The following is a 12209-nucleotide window of genomic DNA, read 5'->3' on the forward strand; positions in this document are numbered from 1 at the left end:
CCATCTATGAGTGTGCCGTGTGAGTGTGCCGTCCATCCATGAGTGTGCCGTGTGAGTGTGCCATCCATCTATGGGTGTGCCGTCCATCTATGAGTGTCCCGTGTGAGTGTGCCGTCCATCTATGAGTGTGCCGTCCATCTATGAGTGTGCCGTGTGAGTGTGCCATCCATCGATGAGGGTGTCGAGTGAGTGTTCCGTCCATCTGAGTTGTATGTGAGTGTTCCGTCCATCTGAATGTTGCGTGTGTGTTCCGTTCATCTGAGTGTTGCGTGTGAGTGTTCTGTCCATCTGAGTGTTGCACGTGAGTGTTCCGTCCATCTGAATGTTGCGTGTGTGTTCCGTTCATCTGAGTGTTGCGTGTGAGTGTTCCGTCCATCTGCATGTTGTGTGTGTGTTCCGTCCATCTGAGTGTTGCGTGTGAGTGTTCCGTCCATCTGAGTGTTGCATGTGTATGCCGTCCATCTGAGTGTTACATGTGTGTGCCGTCCATCTGAGTGTTGCGTGTGTGTTCTGTCCATCTGAGTGTTGCATGTGTGTGCCGTCCATCTGAGTTTTGATGTTGTGTGTGCGCACATGCCGTATAGCGCATAGAGAGCACATGCCGTCCATCTATGTGTGTGCCGTGTGAGTGTGCCATCCATCTATGAGCGTGCCGTGTGAGTGTGCCGTCCATCTATGAGTGTGCCGTCCATCTGGGTATTGTGTGTGTGTGTGTCGTCGATCTTTGAGTGTGCCGTGTGTGTGTCGTCTATATTTGAGTGTGTTGTGTGAGTGTGCCGTCCATGTGAGTGTGCCGTGTGTGTGTGCCGTCCATCTATGAGTGTGCCATGTGAGTGTGCCGTCCATCTATGAGTGTGCCGTGTGAGTGTGCCATCCATCTGAGTGTGCCGTGTGAGTGTGACATTCATCTATGAGTGTGCCGTGTGAGTGTGCCGTCCATCTATGAGTGTGCCGTCCATCTATGAGTGTGCCATCCATCTATGAGTTTTGTGTGTGTGTTCCGTCCATCTGAGTGTTGCATGTGAGTGTTCCGTCCATCTGAATGTTGCGTGTGTGTTCCGTCCATCTGAGTGTTGCGTGTGTGTTCCGTCCATCTGAGTGTTGCATGTGTGTGCCGTCCATCTGAGTGTTGTGTGCATGTGCCATCCATCTGAGTGTTGCATGTTTGCCGTCCATCTGAGTGTTGCATGTTTGCCGTCCATCTGAGTGTTGCGTGTGTGTTCCGTCCATCTGAGTGTTGCATGTGTGTGCCGTCCATCTGAGTGTTGCGTGTGTTTTCCGTCCATCTGAGTGTTGCATGTGTGTGCCGTCCATCTGAATGTTGTGTGTGTGTGTTCCGTCCGTCTGAGTGTTGCGTGTGTGTTCCGTCCATCTGAGTGTTGCGTGTGTGTTCCGTCCATCTGAATGTTGCATGTGAGTGTTCCGTCCATCTGAGTGTTGCATGTGTGTGCCGTCCATCTGAGTGTTGATGTCGTGTGTGCGTGCACGCCGTATAGCGCATATATAGCGCATGCCGTCCATCTGAGTGTTGCATGTGTGTGCCGTCCATCTGAGTGTTGCGTGTGTGTTCCGTCCATCTGAGTGTTGCATGTGTGTGCCGTCCATCTGAGTGTTGCATGTGTTTTCTGTCCATCTGAGTGTTGCATGTGTGTGCCGTCCATCTGAGTGTTGCGTGTGTTTTCCGTCCATCTGAGTGTTGCATGTGTGTGCCGTCCATCTGAATGTTGCGTGTGTGTTCCGTCCATCTGAGTGTTGCGTGTGTGTTCCGTCCATCTGAGTGTTGCATGTGTGTGCCGTCCATCTGAGTGTTGATGTCGTGTGTGCGTGCACGCCGTATAGCGCATATATAGCGCATGCCGTCCATCTGAGTGTTGCATGTGTGTGCCGTCCATCTGAGTGTTGCGTGTGTGTTCCGTCCATCTGAGTGTTGCATGTGTGTGCCGTCCATCTGAGTGTTGCGTGTGTGTTCTGTCCATCTGAGTGTTGCATGTGTGTGCCGTCCATCTGAGTGTTGATGTTGTGTGTGTGCGCATGCCGTATAGCGCATATATAACACATGCCATCCATCTATGAGTGTGCCGTGTGAGTGTGCCGTCCATCTATGAGTGTGCCGTCCATCTGGGTATTGTGTGTGTGTGTGTCATCTATATTTGAGTGTGCCGTGTGTGTGTCGTCTATCTTTAAGTGTGTTGTGTGAGTGTGCCGTCCATGTGAGTGTGCCGTGTGTGTGTGCCGTCCATCTATGAGTGTGCCATGTGAGTGTGCCATCCATATATGAGTGTGCCGTGTGAGTGTGCCATTCATCTATGAGTGTGCTGTGTGAGTGTGCCGTCCATCTATGAGTGTGCCGTCCATCTATGAGTGTGCCATCCATCTATGAGTTTTGTGTGTGTGTTCCGTCCATCTGAGTGTTGCATGTGTGTGCCGTCCATCTGAGTGTTGTGTGTGGTTCCAATACCATCTGAGTGTTGCATGTGTGTGCCGTCAATCTGAGTGTTGTGTGCGTGTGCCATCCATCTGAGTGTTGCATGTGTGCCGTCCATCTGAGTGTTGCATGTGTGCCATTCATCTGAGTGTTGCGTGTGTGTGCCATCCATCTGAGTGTTGCGTGTGTGTTCCGTCCATCTGAGTGTTGCGTGTGTGTTCCGTCCATCTGAGTGTTGCGTGTGTGTGTCGTCCATCTGAGTGTTGTGTGTGTGTGCCGTCCATCTGAGTGTGCCGTCCATCTTTGAGTGTGCCATCCATCTTTGAATGTGCCATCCATCTGAGTGTTGCGTGTGTGTGCCGTCCATCTGAGTATGCCGTCCATCTATGAGTGTGCTATGTGAGTGTGCCATCCATCTATGAGTGTGCCATCCATCTGAGTGTTGCGTGTGTGTGTCATCCATCTTTGAGTGTGCCGTGTGTGTGTCGTCTATCTTTGAGTTCACCGTGTGAGTGTGGTGTGTGTGTGTGTGTGTGTGTGTGTGTGTGTGTGTGTGTGTGTGTGTGTGTGTGTGTGTGTGTGTGTCGTCCATCTATGGGTGTGCCGTGTGAGTATGCCGTCCATGTGAGGGTGCCGTGTGAGTGTGCCGTGTGCGTGTGCCGTCCATCTTCGAGTGTTCCGTGTGAGTGTGCCGTCCATGTGAGTGTGCCGTGTGAGTATGCCGTCCATCTATGAGTGTGCCATCCATCTATGAGTGTGCCATCCATCTGAGTGTGCCACGTGAGTGTTCCGTGTGATTGTGCCGTGTGAGTGTGCCGTCCATCTGAGTGTGCCGTGTGAGTGTGCCGTGCGAGTGTGCCATGTGAGTGTGCCGTCCACCTGAGTGTGCCATGTGAGTGTGCCGTCTATCTATGAGTGTGCCGTGTGAGTGTGCCGTCCATCTATGAGTGTGCCGTCCATCTATGAGTGTGCCGTCCATCGGAGTGTGCCGTGTGAGTGTGCCGTCCATCTCAATGTGCCGTGTGAGTGTACCGTCTATCTATGAGTGTGCCGTGTGAGTGTGCTGTCCATCTGTGAGTGTGCCGTCCATCTATGTGTGCCGTCCATCTATGAGTGTGCCGTGTGAGTGTGCCATCCATCTATGAGTGTGCCGTCCATCTATGAGCGTGCCATCCATCTGAGTCTTGCGTGTGTGTGCCGTCCATCTGTGAGTGTGCCGTCCATCTATGTGTGCCGTCCATCTATGAGTGTGCCGTCCATCTATGAGTGTGCCATCCATCTGAGTCTTGCGTGTGTGTGCCGTCCATCTATGAGTGTGCCTCCATTGGAAGCATGTTAAGTGGGACGAACCGTGTGTCTGAAATGGTCCTTGGTGGACTTTGAAGATCCCACGGTTTTTTTTGTAGAGGAGGCGAGTTATCGCGGATTGTCTGAACAAAAGTCTCGCTGTCCCCAATTCTGACGCATGATGTTTATTTCCCCCATTAACCATGTTACCTGCTCGTTTCACTGTCTCGTTTCCTGTTCGTTCATTCCCTACACGTTGTCTCATTCTCAGTTAGTTATTCCTTATTCATTCTTCCATGAGCCTCGCTCCTGTAATCATTTTAAAAATTGAATACCTGTACCAACATTCTATTGTGCAGAGACGTCGGTATTGACCGTAACCAAGACCTTTGGATGTTTCCCATGGTGTGCTGCTCTCAAGCTGGTCATACTCATAGGAAGGCTTTGGAATAAATAAAATTCCTTTAATTTTGGACATTTATATTTGGACACAAGTTGTGCATTCCCAGAAGTTAATTGGTAATCATGGATATATGACTCAGCAGGTACACCTTAATGAAATAACATACATGAACATGAACTCCTCTATTCCACCATGTACCTAAACCTCATCGCAATACCACATTACCACATCCTTGTCCCACCCTTCTCACTCTTATTACTCAACCTCCTCCATTGCCACCACGCAAGCAATCAACGATTGGCTCAGCAATCCCAAAACAAACCGCGTGGACCAATGGACATCCAAAACGTCTGACACGCCCCGCCCCCCCACCCCCCACACTGTGCCCCGCCCTCCCGCTCCAGCCGCGCTGCAAAGCGCATCCGCAAATCCCCGGCCCGTGTTCACCTCGCCGTGTCCCCACCCTGACTCGAACAAGCAGCCTCCCCTTGACAGCGTTGTGGGGATCGGCCGAGGAGACGGGAGCGGACGTTTCTCGAGTTCGTTTGCGAGTGCAAGGTGGGCATCCCAGCTCGCCATGGCGAACAGCGCAGGCTGATACTTGCAGCGAGCCAGACAAACCCTCATCCCCCCCTTCCCGGTCCTTCCTCCTCCCACCCTTCACCTTCTCGCCGTCCCTCCCTTCCCTTCTCCTGCTTCCTCCACCTTGTGCCCGCACGCTCTTTCCACCCGGCTCCCCAACCTGGATCTGCTACCCTGTCTTTTTTCCCTACTTCCTCCAGCCAGTCTTCCAATTTCATCTCATACCTTTCCCTCAATCTTCTTTCGTTCTTCCATTCATCCATAAGTTGCTCTTCCTGCATGCTTCCTTTCCTGTGAATCCCCATCTCCTTGCCTCCCTTTGCATCCTGACCTCGCCCCTCCCATTCCCTTGAACCTCCACCCGCTCCCTCCCCCTCCATCCCACTGAAATCCCCCCCACCGTTCCATCCCCCACCCTACCCCACCCTTGGGCATCCCCAAGAAATGCCATGGATCCTGAGAGCACAGACGTGCGTAAGATGGGATATCTCCGCAAGCAGAAAAGTACCCACAAGCGTTTCTTCGTGCTCCGAGAAGGGCAGGGCGAGGGACCTCGGTTGGAGTACCACGAGAGTGAGAAGAAATGGCGCTCCGGTACACCCCCACGGAGGTCTTTGCCTCTGTCTTCGTGCTTAGCCGTGGCTCGACGCTCGGATTCCAGGCATCGGCACCTTCTAGCAATCTACACTCGCAATGAATACCTGGCTGTGGCCGCAGAAAATGAAGCGGAGCAGGACGCATGGTACGCGGTGTTGAGTGAAACCATCACCCAGGGCCAAGACCTGGAGAAATTTGGAGCAGAACCGTGGGGTGAGTCTCTTCGAATTAGTGGCAATGGCACTGCGGACGGATCCACCGCCGGGTCTCTGCCTCGGCCGGCATTCCGCGAGGTCTGGCAGGTCAACCTAAAGCCTAAGGGACTTGGGCAAAGCAGAAACCTGACTGGCATCTATCGGTTGTGCCTTGGGAGTCGCTCCATCAGCTTTGTCAAATTGAGTGCCGATGCTCCTGCGGTTTCACTTCAGCTCATGAACATCCGACGTTGTGGTCATTCTGAGAACTTCTTCTTCATTGAAGTAGGCCGCTCCGCTGCCACTGGGCCTGGTGAATTTTGGATGCAAGCGGATGACTGCGCGGCCGCACAAAACATGCATGAAACCATATTGGAGGCGATGAAAGCTATGAGCGAAGAGTTTCGACCTCGCAGCAAGAGCCAGACTGCTACGGGATCTACAGGTACACAACCTTCTTCTTCATCTTCCACATCACAGCCCATTTCGGTACCTGGACGCCGCCGCCGTGGACCCCCACAGCCTGGCCACCGTTCCAGAGCAGAGAGCCTCGGTGGTAGTTCGTCCACTGCCCGCACCGCACTTCAACCGCCTAGCTCAACAGATCCTGCCATGGAGCGAGTTCCATCTCCTTGTCCCCAGATGTCCAGTCGTCCAGAGTCGGTAGATGTAATTTGTCCACGCCCAGAGAGTGGCAGTCCACGGGGCAGAGGCAGCCAGACGCTGAGTGGCCGACGAGCGAGCCAGCGGGCAATGCGACCTCAGCCTGCACTTTCTCTCGCTCATGGACCAGGTCAGGGTCATAGTAGATCAGTGTCAGCTCCTCTGGCTCACCGATCGCCACCACCTGCACTTGCTAGCCCAGTGAGTGCTTCATCCAGCAGTGGTCGTGGTTCTGCGGACCCCGGTGGTTGTCCATCGTGTTCATCCTTAGGCCTGCGCCCATCAAGCTCCTCTGTGTGTGGCTCACTAAGTGATGGCGGTTTTGTTTCTTCAGATGAGTTTGCAGCCAGTCCAGGGGAACCTCTTTCGATCTTGGGTCGCTCCTCGACCCCCGAGTCTCCTTCACCCGCAGGGGCTTCTCCTCCGGTGAGAGCTGAAAACTTTGCAAGCGTGTTATGTTCCTGGTTACTCCGATTGTTAAAAGAATGTAATGATGGATTTGTAAACTATCTTCAAGTTTTAAGTTATCATTACATCATGTTTCCAGACCATGTTATGATTGTGATTGATTATGTCATTTCCTTTAAGCTTTAGAGTAACAGTTTTGATACTCTCTAGAGTCTAGAGTATGTACCACATCACATGGCTGTGTTTGATGAGTATGCCAGTGAGTATTTTTGCTATTTACTGAACTATACTGCCTTGTAACAGCATTATCATTGTTTCTATGGATTGAATGATGGATGGGTCGTGATTTTTAACCTTCATCAAGACCTCAATTTCTCTCACCTAGGATGAGTCATGTTTGTACATGCACATGGATGGACGTGCTGGAGGGTCTGTAGGTGTCCGACATCTGTCTCTCCGGACAAGAACTGGCAAAGCAGGAGTAGCAGGTATGGAAGGTGTGACTGGCGCCGTTGGAGGCCTGGGAATCTACAGTGCTAGTGATCATGACAAGACTGTCCGCAAGAGGACTTACTCATGTGCCACTGGGTCATTGGCAGCTACTACTGGAAGTTGCTCTCCTCAACCGTCCGTGGGCTCGATGGATGAGTATGCAGAGATGGGTGTCGGACATGAGTCAACGGGCGGAACCCCAGACCTCGATCCGTCCCCTCGTTCAGCAGAAACTGCCTATGGAATGGCACGCCATCCAGGGGATGATGGGTACATGCCAATGCAGGCAGGTGTTGCAGTAGAGGAGCAGAAGCAGGAGCAGGTGGTAGCACTTGGAGCTGGTTATGTCATAATGGGTCCCATGACCGCGGCATCTCATCCACAGGAGATCTTGCATCCACGAGTGAGGACGCGGGATGTAACAGGACAGGGAGATTCAGCAGGCTACGTGCTGATGTCCCCGTATAGCTCTGGGATTGGCAGAGCTGTTGGTAGAAACAGCTACTCACCAGAACCTGTTGTGCAGTACACGAAGACTTGGCCTCGGGTTGGTGGAATGACATCCTTACGACTACCGCATGGAGAATCTCCAGACAGTGCATTTCCATCTGATGACTATATTGACATGTCTCCAGTGAGCCCTATTCCAGCAGATGCTCCACCAACCTGTTGCATTCATAAGACCGAGGCCTCTAATTCAGCAACTGCATACTATTCTTTACCTCGCTCTTTTCGGCCTGTAATTCCTACACTGCGTGGTTCAACTGAGGACATTGGTTCTCAAAAGCTGAAACCAGGCCGGCTTAGCTTAAAGGGAAGAGACCACCGTGTGAAGGCCTCACCTGCAATATCTAATCGGCCGACAGAACCAAAGAGTCCTGGAGAGTATGTTCATATCGAGTACTGTGCGCTGCAATCTGCTCGGCCACAGTCCGTAATAACATCAACTGGTCAAGCAGCCAATGAAGACTGGTCTGTTCGTTCATTGATTTACAGTGGGGGTCATCAGGCCTATTCGTCTCCTTGTCCAACGACTCCCACCCCTCCACCACAAGTCCCAGCACGCAGGGGTGTCCCGCGTAGCCCTTACTGGTCAGATACCTTAACACCAGAAGACTACACAGAAATGAGTTACACTGGAACACGCCACAACCTATCTCCAAGAATCCCTCCCCGTCCACTTCCTCCCCTCCCTCCACCACCACCACCTTCTCCACCCTCACCGACTCCGATATTACCTCGCACGTCTCTTTCATCTTCACCCTCACCTCCCAACCTAACTTCTGGGTCTCATTCCAGTGCTTTTGCCCCGTGCTGCACCGAGCCCCGGGGTCATTCCCCTGCCAGCGTGACTCACCTTAGAGCTCCTTCTGCTGATCCTTCCCCACATGGACATTTGTACGATGCCAGTGCAAGCAACGGTAACTCGGGCTCAGTTCTCTCTGTGCCCGCAGAAGTCTCTGGGCAGAGACTAAACTATGTGTCACTGGATCTTGGGGAAGAGGGCACGGCTGGTAGTCGTAGTAGTGTTAGCAGCCTTGACCCCAGCCAGTATGCCAGTATCGATTTCAGAAGGTCAGAGTCATGATAAAAGAGGTTGGAAAGGTGGAGGACATACAAATAAAAAAATGGCAGGTTGTGGAAGGGTGTAATCTGGGGCCGGGTGGGTGGAGTGGGTATAGAAGAAGTGGAGAGGAAAGTGGCAGGTGAGAGAAGGAGAATGTAGGTGTTGGGAAGAGCGAGGGACGGGGATGTAACTAAAAGGACGGTGCATAAAAATAATGAAGGTATGCTAACTTTGCAGGTGGAGTTCTTGTTTGATAACCCAAAGATGCCCATTAGGTTGATAACCAGGGGTGCTGACCCTTTTATTCCACAGTCTGTGAAGCACGAGCGCAGCTGCTCACTTTGTGCATGCTGGAGCTGGAATGTCGATTCAGATGTGATGTCACCGTCACAGGTGACGCGATGACGCTAGCTTCGACCCGGCTTAATATGGGTTTTACGAGGCAGAGAATCTGGCCAGGTACGCAATGACATATCGTAATGTATGGTGCTGTATTGAACAGTGATTGTGTAGTACTGTCATGTTAATATTCAGATAATGGGAGAATTGCAGTATAATTATGGTAGGCCGCACAGAGGTCCGAACACTATTTGCCAGCTTACGCTCCCATTCAGTGCCAAATGGAGTCCCTCAGAATCCTTGAGGCAAGATGGACAAAGTATATATTACCATTTGTAAACTTGAGGAACCCTGTTGTGAAAGATCGAATGGTCGGGAGAGATTGGTATCGGTGGAAAACAAATTCTACAGCGGGGAATAAGAAATGACGTCATAAGATCAGCATTGCTGAGTGGTACGGAACTCCCATATTACTTTATAATTTAAATGTTCACCCGTAACCAGGCAGGTCTTGCCCAGTGTTAGCGGAGTGGTAGCCTATTGCCAAACTGGGAAACGACCGCCCTTGTTGCATAATCACTGCCAGCAAATGGGGTGCATAGCTGGGCGTCAAACCCAATCCTGAGCATTACATTGTGATTTGCCAATGATGAGCCATGACTGACTATTCAAAACAGGTGAAGGAGTCATCTCCACCGGCAGTGTCCAGCCTCCCTCGACACATCCACACCGACATGGTCCTTCACTTTCAGTCTTGCGTCTTCGCCCCATCCTTCGTGAGGCATTCTGAGGCCGACACCTCGGTCGTCTCATCGCCAACTCATTCTCATCTTCATCCTCGATCGTCTTTCTTCGCTCCCGCTCTCTCCTTCATATACGCGAGTTCAGTTGACGAGCGAGCATGGTTCTTCATCGCGAAGGCCTTCTTCTCTCACTTCTTGAACCTCTCCTCACCTTCGTACACCATTAGCCCAGTTATAAAATGGTGACTTTCTTATCCATTTCCACTGCTCAATTTGGTACAGAAACCTTGTGCTTTTGCAGATGTTGGTAACGCAAGTGTCAGGGTCTCCACAGGGTGTTTAACTACGAATTATTTTTTATGATGCATCTAAAATATAAATGGCTGTAAATATTGTATTATAGTTTTATTACAAACGTTGCCTCGTTTTAAATGCTGACATCATCAAACTTGCTGTGCTGCCTCCGCTTCTTTGGAAGTTCCAACTTGAAAGCCCTGAAGCCGGAACCAGTTGCCGACTGGAGTAATGGATGAAAGCTTGCTGGCAAAAAGAACAAAGTAAGAGAGGCTGTTGGGCCTGCGATTCACAGCCGAGGAATGCCAGGAATGACGGCGGAGGGTGCAGGACCGAGGAGCGGGCGAGTCCTCCATAACCGCACAGTAGGCGGTGCACAACAACCGTCCAAACCACCTCTTCCTTCAGTCCTGTCTCTGTAATCCCACTCTTGTCACTTTGACTCATTGTCTGAGTTTCTTTAACACTTTGCTCTCCCAAAACAACGACTGAGAAACAAATTGAGACTTTAACAGGGTAGGATGTGATGCTGCTTTTTGGACTGCTCTTTTTGTCATTTAACTTTTCTTCCCTTGTCTCGTTTTCAGTGTAATAAGACGAGTCGAGGCTTCAGGCAGTGTACGATTTATTCGTTCAAAGATTTGCCCTTTCTATGTGTAAGTGAAATAAATAAAAAGGCAATGGTCAAGGTGTGTGGCATATGTAGGTCTTGACATTCAAATTTGAATTGTAGCCCCCACCCTCGAGTGGCTTTAATGCTTTGTGGTGGGCCGAGCACACACACACACACATATATATATATATATATATATATATATATATATATATATATATATATATATATATATATATAATGATATGAACAAACACACACACACACACACACTCAGTACGGTATATAGTTTGGTGCTTTCTGGGGCTGGTGTTTCTCTCCGGGTGGGTTTGAGGTCTGTCCAGCATCCATGTGATTGGTGGAAGTTTGGGGAGTGGGCAATGATTGATAGTTGTTTTCTAGTTGACGTGTCCTTCATAAAAACAATGCAGAGCTGTATTAGGAAGTTATCCCCACATTAAAAACATTTATGAAAAAAACAATTTGGCTTTGGGGAAATTAAGGACGGCTCGGCTAAATATTATTAAGTCTGCCAAAGGAGAGTAGCACAACCCGACACCCTGAACCCAATACCCAATACCGACAACCTGAACCGTGAACCCAATACCCAATACCGACACCCTGAACCCTGAACCCAATACCGACACCCTGAACCCAATACCGACACCGTGAACCCCAATACCCAATACCGACACCCTGAACCCAATACCCAATACCGACACCCTGAACCCAATACCCAATACCGACACCCTGAACCCAATACCGACACCCTGAACCCAATACCGACACCCTGAACCCAATACCCAATACCCAATACCGACACCCTGAACTCAATACCCAATACTGACACCCTGAACCCAATACTGACACCCTGAACCCAATACCCAATACTGACACCCTGAACCCAATACCCAATACTGACACCCTGAACCCCAATACCCAATACCGACACCCTGAACCCCAATACCCAATACCGACACCCTGAACCCCAATACCCAATACCGACACCCTGAACCCCAATACCCAATACCGACACCCTGAACCCAATACCGACACCCTGAACCCAATACCGACACCGTGAACCCCAATACCCAATACCGACACCCTGAACCCAATACCCAATACCGACACCCTGAACCCAATACCGACACCCTGAACCCAATACCCAATACCGACACCCTGAACTCAATACCCAATACTGACACCCTGAACCCAATACCCAATACTGACACCCTGAACCCCAATACCCAATACAGACACCCTGAACCCCAATACCCAATACCGACACCCTGAACCCCAATACCCAATACCGACACCCTGAACCCAATACCGACACCCTGAACCCAATACCGACACCGTGAACCCCAATACCCAATACCGACACCCTGAACCCAATACCCAATACCGACACCCTGAACCCAATACCCAATACCGACACCTTGAACCCAATACCGACACCCTGAACCCAATACCCAATACCGACACCCTGAACTCAATACCCAATACTGACACCCTGAGCCCAATACTGACACCCTGAGCCCAATACCCAATACTGACACCCTGAACCCCAATACCCAATACCGACACCCTGAACCCCAATAC

The 12209-nt window shown here is 50.8% G+C and overlaps 2 protein-coding genes across 3 annotated transcripts in view; one reads left to right on the forward strand and one right to left on the reverse strand.

Annotated features, from left to right (window-relative positions):
- LOC137438541 (E3 ubiquitin-protein ligase RNF13) overlaps positions 1–12209 on the reverse strand; it is a 238389-nt gene that overhangs the window by 95374 nt on the left and 130806 nt on the right. The window lies entirely within an intron of this gene.
- Positions 4510–12209, forward strand: part of LOC137438537 (insulin receptor substrate 1) — a 28087-nt gene continuing 20387 nt past the window's right edge. The window contains exons 1-2 of one of the 2 annotated variants that reach the window (XR_010986738.2): positions 4510–6577; positions 6945–9077. Coding sequence is in view for 1 of the 2 variants with exons in the window: in XM_068133665.2 (XP_067989766.2) it covers positions 5147–6577; positions 6945–8639 (3126 nt within the window). In the remaining variant the exon portion in view is untranslated. Of the gene's footprint in view, positions 6578–6944; positions 10683–12209 lie in introns of those variants that run through there. The other variant, XM_068133665.2, reaches the window with a different exon arrangement.

This window comes from Myxine glutinosa, chromosome 13, assembly GCF_964187855.1.
Source record: "Myxine glutinosa chromosome 13, kmMyxGlut1.1, whole genome shotgun sequence".
Classification (NCBI taxonomy): Eukaryota; Metazoa; Chordata; class Myxini; order Myxiniformes; family Myxinidae; genus Myxine; species Myxine glutinosa.